General features: G+C 45.9%; 1 protein-coding gene across 2 annotated transcripts in view; it reads right to left on the reverse strand.

Annotated features, from left to right (window-relative positions):
* Positions 1-16848, reverse strand: part of FGD1 (FYVE, RhoGEF and PH domain containing 1) — a 42001-nt gene that overhangs the window by 8052 nt on the left and 17101 nt on the right. For both annotated transcript variants that reach the window (XM_058712185.1, XM_058712184.1), the window contains exons 2-12: positions 15404-15577; positions 14922-15099; positions 14357-14795; positions 12976-13065; positions 12149-12297; positions 10689-10845; positions 10445-10583; positions 1199-1257; positions 916-1062; positions 481-573; positions 238-317 (exon numbers count right to left, since the gene is read on the reverse strand). In XM_058712185.1, the coding sequence (XP_058568168.1) occupies positions 238-317; positions 481-573; positions 916-1062; positions 1199-1257; positions 10445-10583; positions 10689-10845; positions 12149-12297; positions 12976-13065; positions 14357-14795; positions 14922-15099; positions 15404-15577 (1705 nt within the window). The remainder of the gene's footprint in view (positions 1-237; positions 318-480; positions 574-915; positions 1063-1198; positions 1258-10444; positions 10584-10688; positions 10846-12148; positions 12298-12975; positions 13066-14356; positions 14796-14921; positions 15100-15403; positions 15578-16848) is intronic.

Below are 16848 nucleotides of genomic sequence, written 5' to 3' on the forward strand. Positions count from 1 at the left end.
TATAATAAACTGTTGTTATTATTCCTATTTCGATTAATATCTCATTGTTCCCTCTCCTCTAACAAAACCCACCAGAAGAGCAAGCCTGCATCTTTGGGGAAAGGTGCCCATGCTTCCTCTGAAACAGTCTCTTCCTTGGTTGGAGTTGGGAGGTGGGTAGCCTGGCATTAGGGTAGATTGCTTCATATCTGAAGGGAAAGAGGGGGCTGGAGGGAAGGTATAGGTAAGGGCAAGTACCTAGCCTGGAGCTCCAGGGAGCGCTGCTTTCCTGACACCAGGAAGGTCCGAGGCAGATTGAGGTTGGAGCTTTCCTTTAGCTGAATGGAGGGAGAAAGAGGCTTTGTGAGTACTAAGCTCCACAGGGCCCTTACCCTCTGCACACATGCACACAAAGACTCAGGGTCAAAGTCAGAATGACTTTATTCCTCCCAGCACCAAGGCCCCACTCCAGGTCACCATCTCCCACCTCCTGGTGCTCACCTCCATGCCATCTACATCAATGCGTGCCCGCACGCTAAACTTCTGGCCAAGGAGCCGCAGCCTGGGCACGCAGTAAAGGAGGCGGTCGTTGAACTAGGAAGGAAAAGTTTTGGGATGTAAGTGTGGAGGACCCAGGAGAGGTGTGGCCCAGCTCCCTACCCTTATAGGACTCCTGGAGCTTTATTGCTGGGGACTCAAGGCAATAGATGGAGAAAGCACAGCCCAGATTGGGCACAAGGGTCACAAGGAAAGAGCCTAGGCATGGGAGTCACTTCCTAGTTGGGTGACCTTGGGCTAGTCACTTGTAAGTCTTAGTTACATCACCTGTAAAAAATAGTGAAGATACAATGAAAAATAGAGGACAGAATGGCTCCAGGAGGTACAGACTTGAGTGAGTACCAAGTCAATGTGTGCAAGCCCACACCTGGCACTTACTAATATGAGGTATCGGTCTTGAGTGGTCCCATTCTTTGCTGACAGCTTAAGGATATGGCCTTCTTTTATGAGCTCTTTGGTGGGGCTGACAATGTCTTCCTCACCCCCTAGCAGCTCATATACCTTCAGCAGCTTGTGCATTCGCTCCTGGCAGGAGACAGTAAGCAAAAGGCAGGGTTGGAGTGCTGGCCTTCCCTTACATGTCCAGAAGTCACAAGTCCCCCAGACAGAGACACCACAGGTGGGTGGCCAAGGAAGGACAGGGGCTAGAAGGGCCACTCACCATTTTGCGGATGGCAGCGTTAGAGTGCTCTGCTGCTGTGGCTATCAGCTCCAGAGATTCTGTGGGCAGAGTGGGAGGTCAAATGGGAGACTAGCAGAGAAGAGGCTCTTGGGGGTTTCTTTGCTCCCTGAACACCTCCTCCTGGCCTGACCACATCCTTCCCATCCCAGAAAGCACCAGCCTCAAAGAGGTCTATAGCAACATCACTTAAAATCAGAAAATGCCACAACAGCAGAATCACAGTGCATGGAATAACTGGCAGTGAATAAAATGAAAGCTTAACAGGATTATTTTTTGCCATTAAAAATAACAACAATAATAATTACATATGTAACTGGAAAGAAACATATCCATGTTAAACAAATTGTCTCTGGATGGTGGGACTATGGGTGGTTTTATTGTGTTCTTTAGATTTTTCTGTTTTTCCATATTTTTGACAAAGAACATGTATTACTTTTATAACCAGGAAAAAGTCATATAAAGAAAGAAAGTGATGAGCCTACTCTTTGTCTCAATAATTCAGATTATAGGAATCTCTACCAAGAAAATACACATTCTAATCAACAAAACTGATAAACCCCTAGCCAGACTCCTCAAAAAGAAGGGGGAAAGGACTCAAATAAACAAAATCACAAATGAGAGAGGAGAAATAACAACCAACACCACAGAAATACAAACAGTTATAAGAGAATATAATGAAAAACTATATGTCAACAATTTGGACAACCTAGAAGAAATGGATAAATTCCCAGAAACATATAACTTACCAAAAATGAAGGAGGAAGATATAGAAGATATGAACATACTGATTATTAGCAAGGAAATTGAATTGGTAATCAAAAAGCTCCCAACAAACAAAAGTGCAGGACCATAATGGCTTCATAGGCGAATTCTACCAAACATTTAAAGAAGAGCTAATATCTATTCTTAAACTATTCCAAAAAAATTGAAGAGGAAGGAAAACTTACAAATTCATTCTATGAGGCCAGCATTACCCTGGTACCAAAACCAGATAAAGACACCACAAAAAACAGAACTACAGGCCAATGTCTCTGTTGAACATAGATGCAAAACTCCTCAACAAAATACTAGCAAAATGAATAAAAAAATACATTAAAAGAATCATTCACCACAGTCAAGTGGATTTATTCCTGGGATGCAAGGTAGATCAATATTCACAAATCAATCAACGTGGTACATTACAGTAACAGGAAACAGGATAAAAAACATCTGATCACTTCAATAGATGCAGAAGAAAAACATTTGACAAAGTACAACATCCATTCTTTTTTAAAAAATTTAATGTCTATTTTTGAGAGAGGGTGTGCACGCGCAAGTGGGGGAGGGGAAGAGAGAGGGAGATACAGAATCTGAAGCAGGCACCAGGCTCTGGGCTGTCAGCACAGAGCCCAACGTGGGGCTCGAACTCACAAACCGTGAGATCATGACCTGAGCCGAGATTAGACGTTTAATTGACTGAGCCACCCAGGTGCCCCCAATATTCATTCTTGATAAAAACCCTCAACAAAGTAGGTTTAGAGGGAACATTACTCAACATAATGAAGACCATCTATGAAAAACCCACAGCAAACATCATACTCCATAAGGAAAAACTGAGAATGTTTCCCCTAAGGTCAGGAACAAGACAAGGATGCCCACTCTCTTCACTTCTACTCAACATAGTACTGGAAGTCCTAGCCACACCAATCATGCAACAGAAAGAAATAAAAGGCATCCAAATTGGTAAGGAAGCAATAAACTTTTCACCATTTGCAGATAACATGATACTACATCTAGAAAATGCTAAAGACTCCACCAAAAAAGTACTAGAACTGACAAATCAATAAAGCCACAGGATACAAAATCAATGTATAGAAATCTGTTGCATTTCTATATACTAATAATGAAGAAGCAGAAAGAGAAATTAAGAAAACAATTCCATTTACAATTGCACCAAAAATAATAAATAAAGTACCTAAGAATAAACTTAACCAAAGAAGTGAAAGACCCGTACTCTGAAAACTTCTATTGTATTTTATACACTGATGGAAGAAAGTGAACACAACACAAATAAATGGAAAGACATTCCATGCTCATGAATTAGAAAAACAAATATTGTTTAAATGGCTATACTACCCAAAGCAATCTGTACATTTAATGCAATCCCTATCAAAATACCACCAGCATTTCTCACAGAGTTAGAACAAACAATTCTAAATATGTATGGCACCACAAAAGACCCCAAATAGCTAAAGCAATCTTGAAAAAGAAAAACAAAATGGAGGTATCACAATTCCAGACTTCAAATTATATGACCAACCTGTAGTAATCAAAACAATATGGTACTGGCACAAAAATAGACACATAGATCAATGGAACAGAATAGAAAACCCAAAATAAATCCACAATTAAATGGTCAGTTAATCTTTGACCAAAGTAGGAAAGAATATGCAATCGGAAAAAGACAGTCTCTTCAACAAATGGTGTTGGGAAAACTGAACAGCCACATGCAAAAGAATGAAACTGGACAATTTTCTTACACCATACACAAGAATAAGTTCAAAATGGAGTAAAGACTTAATGGGAGACCTGAAACCGTAAAAATCCTGGAAGAGAGCATAGGAAGTAATTTCTCTGACATTGGCCATAGCAACTTCTTACTAGATATGTCTCCTGAGGGAAGGGAAACAAAAACAAAAATAAACTATTGGGACTACATCAAAACAAACAGCTTCTACACAGCAAAGGAAACAATCAACAAAACTAAAATACAATTTACTGAATGAAAGAAGATATTTGCAAATTACATCTTTGTAAAAGGGTTAGTATCTAAAATATATAAAGAACTGATACAGCTCAATACCTCAAAACCAAATGATCTAATTCAAAAATGGGCAGAAGACATGAACAGACATTTCTCCAAAGAAGACATAAAGATGGCCAATAAACATATGAAAAGATGCTCAAATCACTGATCAAGGAAATGCAAATTAAAACCACAATGAGATACCACCTCACACTTTTTCAGAATGACTAAAATCAAAACACAAGAAATTGGTGAGGAGGTGGGAAAAAATAACCCTTGTGCACTGTTGGTGGAAATGCAAACTGGTGCAGCTATTGTGGAAAACAATATGGAGGTTCCTCAAAAAGTTAAAAATAGAACTACCCTATGATCCAGTAAGTGCACTACTAGGTGCTTACCCAAAAAATACAAAAACACCAATTCAAAGGGATACATGCATGCCAATGTTTATAGCAGCATTATTTACAATAGCGAAATTATGAAGGTGGCCTAAGTGTCCATTAATAAATGAATGGATAAAGATGTGGTATTTATATATAATGGAATATTATTCATCCATAAAAAAGAATGAAATCTTGCCATTTGCAATGACATAGATGGAGGTAGAGGGTGTAATACTAAATGAAATAAGTGAATCAGAGAAAGACAAATATCCTATGATTTCACTCATATGTGGAATTTAAGTAACAAAACAAATAAGCAGAGGGAAAAAATAAGAGAGAGACAAATCAAGAAAGAGACTTCTAATGATATAGAACAAACTGATGGTTACTTTAGGGTGAGGGATGGGTTATATAGGTAATCGGGATTAAGGAGTGCACTTGTTTTGATGAGTATTTAGTGATGTATAAAATTGCTGCATCACTATATTGTACACCTGAAATTAATATAACACTGTATGTTAACTATACTAGAATTAAAATAAAAATTCAATAAAAAATATATGTTCTATGTACAAATACACTTTCATTGCAGTGATTTTTACAACAGTGTCAACCAGAAAGAAAAATGTTCAACTGTAGGGGTTCAGTTAAATAAATTAATGTGCATTCATATAGTGGAATACTAAACAACCTTTACAAATAATGCTTATAATTTGTCAAATGCTCAGGATATTTTAAGAAAAGGATAACAACTTGTATATACTGTGTGATCTTGATTTTGCAAAATATATGTGTATAAAAAATACCAGGAAGAATATATTTCAAAATGTTCATCATGCTTATTCCCTGGGGGCTTTTATCACAGGTGATCTTTTTCCCTACCTCTTTTGTCTTTCCTATAATTTCCATATTTCCTACAGTGACCAGGAATCATCAGGAAAAAAAAAAACTTGGAGTAAGTCCCTACACATCCCCATACAGTAACAAATCCTACTAGTGCTTGAGGGCCTGCTATAGCTGTACTGCACTCCACTCTTGTCTGTATGGTGCTGGATTTTCCCACTAAAATATACCTGTGATGGAGGAGTACACGTGCATCTGAAGAGGCAAACCAAGTCTTGGTTTTCTAGGAAGTTCTCCCTCCATGACCAAGTCTTGGTGCTCAAGATCTGTAGCCCTTGTCAGGCCTTTCAGGAGTCTCTCATCTCCAACCCCTCTTCCACCCTGGCTGCCAGAGGGTCTTTCTGACATACAGCTTGCTGTCACTCTTCTGCTTAAATCTGTCAATGGCTCCCCTATATTTGCAGGGTAAAGACCCAGCCATTTAGCCTGGCATTGAAAGCCCTGGAGATCTGACTTCTGCTGACCTCTCCAACTTTCTCCACTTGCACCTCCTTAAACATGTCCTGTCTTGCCACTCAGTCTTCTGGATTCAGCTTGCCTCCTCCAGTAAACCCGCTCTGAGTTCCCAGGCTGGGATGGGACCCTGTCTGGGTTCCCACATTCCTCTTTGCTCCCCTCTGTCCTACTAGTCACACTGCATATTCATAATGCATTTACAAATCTTCATCCCTTAGTAGACTAGGAGCTTCCAAGGATGGGGCCAGTCCTTCCACTCTCTCCAGGCCTTCCCAACAGATGCTTTGCATAAATTAGCTCCTTTCAATCCCCACAACAACTCTGTAAGATAGGTGTGATTGTGCCCTGTTTGGCCAAAATGAAGAGACAGAGAGAAGAGGTGGTGGCCTTAGGTTGTCTACCTGGGAAGCAGCTGAGTTGATATCAGAGCTGGAGCTGCTCTGCCATCTGCCCTTTCTCCCACACATTCTGCATCTCCCCCACCCCAGGGCAGGGAGCATGTCGGGTGCAAGAAGTAGGAGGTACCCAGGGAAGGGAGAATAAGACTCTGGCAAGCTGTGGGCATACAAGCTTAGACCTGCGCAGGCCATTGGGCTAAGACTAGAGGCTTTGGTATCAGGAACTCGGTCTGGAGATGTCTTATATGGAGTCCAAACTGACATTTCCAGGGGTCCAGTGTGTGTAGGCTCTGTCTGGGGGCTCAGTGTGGGGATGTCAGTCTAGGATTTCATTTGGGGGGTCCAAGTCTAGGGAGTGCAGTTTGGGGAGCTCAGTGTAGGGGCTTGGTCTGGAAGCTATGGTGGGGCTTTGGCAGTCTGGGTTTGGAGTTCAGTCTTGGGCTCAGGGTAGGCAGCCCAGGCCAGCAGTTTCAGTTGGCCTGGTTTGAGAAACCCAGTCTAGGGTCCAGGTTCCAGAGTTCAGTCTGGGAAGCAGAAGGTGGGGGAGTCAGTCTAGGGAACCAGAGATATGATTCATTGGGGCTTAGACCTTGAGGCACTTTCTGGGGCTCTACCTGGGGATTTTAGTCTGAGGGGTAAAAAGTTAGGAGGTTAGCTTAAGATCTTGGCCCAGGTAGCTTAGTGAGCATATCTTAGACTGGCTTTCAGAGATTCTCATTTTGAGTGGCTCCAGAAAACTGGACTGGGAAGTTCTTTCAGTGTGTGGGGGGGGTTCATCTTTGGGCTCAGTTTGGGGAGCTCAGTTGGGCAAGCTCAAGCTGAGGTTCATTCTGGGGGCTCATATAGGGTTGAAATTGGTCCAAAACAGGAACCTAAGTTAGGTGAACTCGATCTGGGGCTGACTTTATGGGCATTCAGTAAGGAAGGCATCAGCCAGGGCATTCAGTAATAAAAACTGCTAACATTTATTGAGCCTTTGCCATGTGCTAGGCACTGTGCTAAGAGCTTTACCTGGATTATCTCATTTATCCTCAAAACAACTCTATGAGGGAGGTATCATTATCATCCTCCTTCTACACATAAGAAAATTGAGACTGAGCAGCTTGCCCAGAGACACATAGTTGGTAAAAAGAGGTCTATCTGGTGCCCAGTTTAGGAAGATTACACTGGCAACTCATTTGGGGGTTCAGTCCAGGGAGCTCATTTGGGGAATTTCAGTTTGGAAATGTCATGCTAGGGATCCAGTGTGGAAATAAATTCTCAGAACTCAGTCCTGGAAGCTCAATGTGGATATGTGATTCTGTAGAATTCATGGGCTCTGAGTGGAGAAATGAGACAGGAGGCTTCTTCTGGGGATCCCCCTGGAAGGTTATAAAGTGTGGAGACTCAGTGTGCCAGTGAGGGGTCCTTCTTGGGTCTCAGTAGGGGGCCCAGTCTGGAGACTTCATTCTGAAGGACTCAGCCTGGGAATCTCAATCTGTGAATCCAAGGCTGGGATGTAGAAAATGGGGGGGCTGTCTGGGAGGAGTCAGTCTGGGAATTGAGACTGGAGAATATCAGACTTGGAGCATGGGTCACATAATTTTGGGGAAAATCTAGCATTAATCTAAGGGCTCAGTGAAGGGGATAGAAAATAGGGGTCTTCAGTCTGGAGATTTGGGTTAGGGAGAACACAATCTGGAGTCTCTGTTTAGAGCTGAGACTGGGCAGCTATTAAGCTTGGGGTTCCCTCTGGAGTTCACACTGGGGAACTGTAGAAATCCAGTCTGAGGGCTTGGTGGTCTTAGTCTGTGGCATGGATCAGTCTCTGACAAAAGACTCCGTCTTTTGGGCTCAGGACAGAGGGACAGTAAATTGGGGATAAATATAGGGTGTCTGAGGGACAGTAAATAGAGGATTAATATAGGGTGCTAAGTTTGGCAATACCTGTTTATAGAATGGTGGCCCATGAAGATCAGACTGGAAGTTCTTCCCACAGGGGGAATCTCCCTGTGGGATCTCAGGTTGAGAGCTCTGACTGGGAACTCACTCTCAGAGCTTAAGGTGGGGAGAACATTCTGGAGGCCCAGAACTTAGTTTGGGGAAACCAGGGTGGGGTTATATAACTGGGACCTCATACTGGATTCAGCCTGAGAGCTCAGGTTAGAGATGTCAGTTCATGGAACTACTCCCAGGGAATCAGTCTAGAAGGCTTTTTCTAGAGGTTCAGGTTATGTATCCCATTCCTGGCACTTCAGGGGGGCTCTCATTTGGGGAGAGGATTGAGGCACTTAGTCTGCAGATGTTTGTAGCATTTGGCTGTCAAACTTCCTAGGGTTCTAGCTCTTTCTAGAGGTCCAGGCTTGGTAGCAAAATGTCCTGTCTGGTGGGATGGAGGGGGCTCAGTTTGGGAAGCAGACACAGCAGTGGACAAAACTGTCTGCTTCTGACTCTTGGGGTTTCCAGGACCCCACACTTTCCTAACTTTACTCCTACCTTTAGGGTTGCTCCTTCTTAAGTCCTTTGCTGATTCCACCTCCCTCAGCTTTGTCCTTGGCCCCCATTTCTTCACCATTTACATTCACTCTCTTGGTGATTGTGGCCAACCTCACAGCTTTGAATACTGTCTATGAGCCAGTGACATCCAAATCTCTCTTCCTGGGATTTGAGACTCATCTAACTGCCTAACTGGCAGCTCACTTTGAACATGCCCAAAATCGACCTCCTAAGCTCATCTTGAGAACCATCGCCACTAACCAAAAATCTGCAAGTAATTTTTGACTCTTTCTCCCAAGCCTCACACTCATTACACCCTAGTTCTTTTGGTCCTGCTTCCAAATATAACATCCTGAATCCAACCATTTCTCACTGCTTTCACTGTTACTATCCTCATCCAAGCACTTTTCTCACTTAGATTATTACAAAGGCTTTCTGTTGGTCTCTCAGCTCCCTCTCTTGCTTTCCAAGTGATCCTGATCAAAATCTTCTCATGGCTAATCACCACACTCAGAATAAAATCCACCTCCTTATCCTGGCCTGTAAAGTCTCCAACCCTACTTCTACCATTCTACCCTCACTTGTCATGCTCAGGTCACACTGGCCCTCTTGCTTGTCCAGACATATGCAAGCTACTGCCCTCTTGCCCCTAGGAACTCGGCACCTGCTGTTGCTTCTGCCTGGAATATGCTCCTCCACAATCCACACATGGCTCCCTTCTTCTTGTCATTCAGGTATGACTCAAATATCTTCTATTCAGAGAAGCCACCCAATCTAAAGTAAGCCCCAAAGTCCCTATCATATCACCCTCTTAATCTCTGAATTACATGTAGCACCTTCTAATGTCCTCTTGTTTGTCACTTCTGTTTATTTTCTATTTGCTGTCTGTCTTGTTCACTTCTGTATCCCCTGTGCCCATGACATGCACAGAACCAAGGTGTTCAGTAAGTAGCTGCTACATTAATGAAGGAAAGAAAGGAAATAATAGTCTGGGGAGAGAAAGTTGGGGAGATTCTGGGGATCACTCTTAGAGGTATGACCCTGGGGGGGGGGTGGGCCTCATACTGGAGGAATCAGAATGAAATACTTTTCTAGTAGTTCAGTGTGTGAGGACTCAGTCTGAAGAGGGAGCATCTCAGCCTAGAGATCCAAATCTTGGAGGTAGAAAATACAGGGTTCAGTCTGGGGTGCTCAGTTCCGAAGAGGTGATTCTGTAGGGCTCTGATCAGACTTGGGAGGTTCTTTTGGGAGGTTTATTCTAGGTAGTGGCTGGTGACAGAGTGGAGGAATGGAATTCCTCTACAGGAAAGGAATGGAACCTCTAAATGTAGAGGATGGAAAGTCAGGGGCTTAGTGAGACAAATCTCTTTGTGGGGAGCTCAGCTGTGGAGATTCAGTAAAGAGGACTTGGCTTGAGGGATCGGTCTGGGCTCCTGGCCAGCTCAGTCCCTGGGGGTTGAGACTCAGTTTCATTTTGGACTTGGCACAACTTCATTTCAGCATGAGTCTAGGGGTCAGCCTTGGGGTCTTGGCCTAGAAAACAGATGGCTTTCTCTAGGGGATCATTCTGGGCATGCTTTTCAAACTTTGGGGCTCCAGTTGGGGACTTTAGACTGGGGGACTCCTGAATGTTCTGTCTGGGTACTTAGGGAAAGATCTTGACCTGGAGGTTCATCCTCCAGAGCCTTACTCCAGAGCCTCGTGTGGGCCTTTCAGTTTGGAGAACCTGTACTGGGATCTCAATTATGTGGCAATGGAAGGCTGACCCTGTGAGTTAAGTTTTGGGGGATGGGGTGGGGGGCAGGGCCCAGATGTGTGCACTCACTTTGGGCGTCCTTGCTGTCCGGGGAGCCATGGGGCAGCTTTAACAGATAGTCCTTGAGAAGCAGCTCATAGCGGGGAATGCGCTGCACAGGTTCCAGCATGTGGTGCTGCAATGTCAGGTTGCCACAGGCTTCCTCCTTCTGTGACAGGCAGAAGCAGAGGGACTCAGGCCTGGCAATAGACCTCTCACTGGGTCCCTGCAGACCTTTCCTCCCCAGTCTGCCCTATCCAGCTTCACTGCTTACCTGTACCTCGTGGATGATTACTTTAAACTGGGTGGAGCGCTCTGTCCAGGTGTTGACCAGCTCCACAGCCCGGTCAAAGTTCTTCACATACTCGCCATACATCTTGAGGAAGGGTGCCAGCTTCTGTAGGATGTCTCCGATGCGCGGATAGCGGTCCCTGGGGTGGAAGCAGGGGCTGACATGGTCCTGCTGATCCTTGTCCCCCAGAATTCTCTCAGGGTTCTAGGTCTCTAGCCACAGGCAAGCTACTGTCATCTCATTCCTGGAAATCTACTTCTTAGCCAGTCTGCTCCTCTGGAATTGCTGCTTATGTTATAAGCCAGTTAGGCCAAAAGTCTCAGCTTGACCTGAGACAATGGCCAGGGCTACCACCTACCTCAACTCTGCCCTTTGCAAGTACCAGGAATAATATATTCTGGAATACCTGCCTGGATCTCACTGCAAGGGTCACTTCATACACTTATTATTGATTCTGTGCCCAGCCTTATGCTGGGTGATTCTGAAAACACAAATGAGTCATACTTAGCCAAGCCCTGACAGGGTCACTATCTGATAAGTGAGGCAAAGTGAACAGGCCTAGTCATACTCTTCAGGAGTCACAGTCTGCTGAGGGACCTGGTCTTAGCCCTCACTGGTCACAGTCTCCTGGGGAACACACAAGAACCAGGTCTGGTCTATCCCTCAAGGGTAAAAGTCAGTTGGGGAGATGTAGGAACTGGCTTCCTTCCAGCCCTCCATGGTACAGTCTGGTGAGGGGGACACACTTTATCCTGTGGGTGTGGGGAACATGGAGATGATTTTTAAAAGGAAGTAACATGGTCTGATTGCTCAGGAAGACCATTATGGCAGGTAGACTCTAAAGGATGGATTGAAAGAGGAGAGCCTGGTGGCTGGGAGACTGCCTATAAACTCTGCCCTTCTTTCTCAGGACTCAGCTCAGGAATCACCTCTTCCTTGAATCCTTCTCTAACCCCAGACTAGGTTTGGTCCATTTGTATGGATTCATACAGCCTCCCATTCCCAGCTCTATCTTAGGTCTGATAAAAAAAAAAAAAAAAACAACAGCTCATGTTGAGCGCTTATTATATACAGGATTCTGTTCTAAGTTCTCGACATGTGTCAACTCATTTAAATCCTTAAAACAACCCTATAAGTTAGGCTATTATTATCCTCATTACATAGATGAGGAAAATGAACCACAATAATTTAAGAAACTTGCCTAATATCACAGAGCTAGCAAGTGGCAGAGCTGGAATTTGAACCCAGGCAATGTGGCTCCTAGCCTCATACTCTTAAGGGCTGTGCTGTTACAATTTTCTGAGTCCTGGTCTGTGTTTCATATTAGATTGGGAGGGCATAGAGGGAAGAACTTTGGTCTTATTCTCTTTGTGAAAGGCGGTAAGAGGAGAGGACAGGCAGGAGGAAAGGAGGGCAGACAGCCTAGATCTGGGGCCCCTCACCATTCCTCCATGCGCTTCTCTAGCTCAGGCAGCAGGAACTGCTGGTGGAAGCAATAGATGGAGCAGATGTTAGAGAAGATGCCATGGACAACATCAGCAGGGAAGGAACTGCGGTTCCGAGCTTCTTCCAGTAGCCGGGCACAGAACACCTGTGGGGCAGGCAGGAGTGTTCAGACCAGCTGGGCCTGAGGCTTGGCTGGGGAAGGGGCAGTGTTTGTGGGAAGCTCTGTGGAGCTTTGGGATCTGCATTGGTTTTGAGACTGAGGAGAGAGGGAATGGAGCTAGGCTTATATGTGGGGTTGGATTTCCGGTTGTCAAGGTTAGGACCTGGAAGTAGGCACTGGGACAATGAGAAGTCAGGAGCAGAGTCAAGACTTAGGTTCAAGGTCAGATCCATTCATTTAACATATATTTGTGAATGCCTACTGTGTGCCAGGTACTGTTGTAGTGGCTGGGATAACATAGTGAGTAAAGCAAGCAAAAGTTCCTACCCTTAGGGATACTAGTGGATTTGGGGTCAGGAATACGGCCAGAATTAGAATGAAGTTCAGGGTCTGGTTTACAGCTGGGGTAAATTCAGGATCTAGGTCAGAGTTGCAGTCAGGGCTGATTTACCCACCCAAAGTTAGCAATGAGGGTTGGTAAAAAGATTAAGCTTGGAGTCATAATAAAAATCGACTTCAGAGACAGGGTGGGGGTCAAGGTCAGAAAAGGGTCTTACCAACTCTAGATTGGTAATGGTAGGGTTGCGCTCAGGCCCTATTACTTCCTCCTGGGTACCCACCTAACAGGTCCTGGGGCCCTGGGATCCCTGAGGGGCCATTCACCTGATCCAGGAGATGGAGCCTGGAAACGTAGGCCTTCTCAGTTTGCAGGAGCTCATTGGCAATGTGGAACACCTTCTGCTGCACGGTCAACTGGAAAGAAGAGGCAACCACTCATTTATCATCCTGTGCCCTAACCTTCACCCTCAGAATTCTCTGAAGAGCTCAAATGCTACTCTAAGCCCAGTGCTACCCTGGGATAATCCCAATCTGCATCTCTAGACCCATAGCCTCCCAACTTCATCCCTGACTCCCCAGTGTACCATAAAGGCCACTCCTCAATTCTGGTGATATGCACTCTCTCACTCGGCCACTCATGCACCCAGTCATCTGCTCTCTTTATCCATTTAGAATAGTGCAGTGGTTAATTATGTGGGCCAGGAAGTCAGACTTCCTGGGTTCAGATCCTACCTCTGTCATTCATTAGCTTGCATAAGTTGTGTAACTGCTCAGTATCTAAGTCTTCTCATCTACATACACTGATAGTAACAGGACTTAAGTTCATTTGCAATTGAGATAATTTAATGATTTAATATAAGTAAAACATAGAAGACCACAAATTAAGTAGTCTATACATGTTATTTATTCACTCACTCAGTTCACTGTCAGCAAAGGCTTGCTGAGTCCCTGGAATGTGAAGAAAACATGAAAGTACCAGAACATATAAAACTCATTGCCTGTTGGCCCAGTTTCCAATTCATTGGACACATATTTGCTGAGTCCCTGGCCTCAGGCCCTACATTTGGGCTGGCTTCTGGTGAAGAAGTTGTTCTGGCTACAACCTAACTTAAGTGCAAGGATGCCTCTGAAAGCAGCCTTAGGCTGCGGGGGCACAGAAACAATTTCCTGTTGCCAAGAGCCTTCATTGCCACAGCCCCAGGTCGTTTGGACAGGAGGGGCTCTAGCTCTTGTGCCCCTCTGGAGGCCAGCTTCCAGGAAGTCTCTGGATATGAGAGACTTTCCATTTTACAAATAAGGAAACTGAGGCTTGTGGTAGGGGAGTGGAGATTTGCCCAATGTCACATAGCTACTGAGTCTTAGGATTTTCCAGCTGGAACAGGACTTTAAGGATCCCCAACCAGGATGCTCATTTTCAAGATGGAAAAACTGAGGTCCAGCTAATAGTTCTCTGATAAAGGTAGAACAATTTTCTTGGTAGTCATTTGGAACTGTGCATGGTCATGTTGGTAGTTACAGTGAAGGAGTGGGGGGTGAAATATGGGTTTGCTACTGATATTTAGTACCAGGAAACCAGGGAAGCCAAACATTCTAAGGGGAAACAATGCTGTTTTGAGAAATAATGAGCTGGGGAAGAACCAAGTGTAAAAGCCAGGCTCCTGGTTTTTCCACACAGTCCTGCCATTCGGTGAGCATGGGTCAGTACCTCCACAGACTCCTGTCTCTCCATTGGGGGCACTGGGATTTCTCTGTCCTTCTCATCCTCCTCCTCGTCGTCCTCCTCTTCCAGGTCACTATCAACCTCCTGGGAGCTGGGTCGGTGGGGGTCAGACAAAGCAACAGGGACACTGGCTAGGGCAGAGGGCCCAGGACACAGGCTATGGCTTGGGGGCCCGTCATCACTGACGAAGCAGGTCTCCTCACTGTTGGATGGTGAGCTGATGCTGTCAATGCCGCTGTCCCGGTTGGGCACCTTCTCGCCATCCCGGGGCCCAGGAGCCAGCAGGAACAGGCAGCGGGAGGCCTCGCTCTCAGGAAGCTGGGGCACTGGTGGCTGTGGGAGTGGCTGTGGCAACATGGCTGGCTCTGTGGGACCTGGGCTGGGGCCAGGGGCTGGCCTATCCGAGGCGACAATCACAGGCTCTCTGAGGTGGGTGGTGGACACACATGGAGGCAGGGTATGAGCTTGGCTGAAAGTCCTGTCTTAAAGCTGTCCTTCTTGTCCCAGGCCCACCCTCACCCCCACAGGGTCCTCCAGGGATCCGACTCACCTTTCAAATTTTTCAATCAGTGAGGATACCGCTGCAGAACTTGGATTGGCCTCCACCCTGGGGGCCAGGCCCTTTGCCACTCGGGGGTCTGCAGGCAGAGGGCGTGATGGTGGAGGGGGAATGGGCTCAGGTGGGGGGGGCATCCGGGGCATCTGCAGGTAGCTGGGCTTTGGGGGGACTGGAGAAATTGACAGGGAAAAGAGAGAGGGGAGATCCCAATGAGCTGAGTTTGGAGGTGGCTGTCATAGGACACAAGGCCCTCCACAAACTCCTAGTCTGCACCTTTGCCCAAGGTAGGTACAGAGCAGGCCTGAGGCAAGATGCCAGTATGTATGCATTAGCCCCAGGCTACAGCCCTTGGCTCCTAGACCATGATGCTTCCTATCCTTCTAACAAGCCTTCTCCTCTGACACTGGCCAACCTTTCCCTTCCATTATCTCCTCCCCTGGGCCATTTCTCTGCCCCTCTCTGGAACCACTTACCTTGTGGCTTTGGGCCTGGTGTCCGCTTCAGTGGTGAGGGACGCTGGGTGGGGGTTTCAGTAGGGGGGCCAGGGTCTGAGCGAAGCCGCTGGGGACCTTCTGGATGAGGTTCAAGGCTCTGCCCAGGGTCAAGGGACAAACTTTTAACCAGGATACGGTTTCCTTGGTGCAGCCCTGAAGAAAAGGAGAACCTGGGTGTGAAGCGATTGATGTTATCCCAAAGGAGCCGGGGACTTGTATGTCTTAGCAGGTATTGGGGTATTGGGTTTCCCTGAGCCCCTTTCCTGGGCACACTGTCTTTCTGGGAAGCCCCTACCATAGCCCTCAGATGGGGATCCAGGCCCAGGGCTGTGGCTGGCTGTTTTCATCAATAGACAAGAGTTCTTTGTGATCCGTACATTGATTCCTTGTATGTTAGCAGGCATTATTACTAGGGAGTCTAACCAGGCTAGGGGTGGGTACGAGCACCCTACAATTTGTGTATGTGTTTTCAGCCCTTGTTTATATAGCCACAGTAAGTATGCTGAGCTAAACTGTTCTTCACCCTTTTTCTTAAGGTCCTGAGAATATCTGGATTTCCTTGTCTACAATTTTATATATCTGAGCATGCTATGACAAAATTGTATTTCATGAGCAAAAGTTTTGCTTCTTAAAATCCCAGCTTCTCACTAATCTGTACTACCCTCCTCTGCTTCCAAATACATGCACAACCACACACACAGAACCCAGCATTCAGGTCACAGGAACAGCTTTAAAACAGTGGGCAACAAATTCAGAAAAAGGGAGGTCTTTTTTGTACTTTCCCTCTTCCTTCACTGTGGACTCCCTAAATCCACCTCTGTCTTTGGCCCTAGGGAAGATGATGGTTACTTTTGGGAGAGAAGATTCCATCTGGGAGACAATGAGGGACCGTCCAGGATGACATGTCCCAAGGGAAGGAGTATGGGGCTCAGGTGGGCCTGGCTAGTCAGGGAGTTATAGAGGGTCTCATATGAAAGAGAATTCAGTGTGGGGGTGGAGTGGGGGGCTGGGCAGAGCATAGAGGGCAAGCCCTTGTGGCAGGCTGAGGAGCCAGGTGACCATCCCGTGGACAGAGAAAGCCATGAAAGGCCACAGTGTAGGGAAGGGTGCCGGCAAACAGGTGTGAGGACAAGAGAGCGAATGGCAGTCAAGAGCTCCCACCCACACACAGTGTCGGTTTTGCTGTGCCATAGCGACATAGCCTCTCACAGCCACAGGGTCTCTTATCCTGTGTTATATAGTCTCACAAATCACCAGTCACAAAAGGGTCTACTCAATTACAGAGACACACGGTGTTTAGACTGTTTCATACAACTGTTGGGTCTGAAAGCCTGGTCACACACAGTCACAAAGACCCACAGTCACAACCTCACAGCCCCACAGTATCATGTACACCCAGCAAACACAGTCATGCACGGTCACAA

Source organism: Neofelis nebulosa, chromosome X, assembly GCF_028018385.1.
Source record: "Neofelis nebulosa isolate mNeoNeb1 chromosome X, mNeoNeb1.pri, whole genome shotgun sequence".
In the NCBI taxonomy this organism is placed as follows: domain Eukaryota; kingdom Metazoa; phylum Chordata; class Mammalia; order Carnivora; family Felidae; genus Neofelis; species Neofelis nebulosa.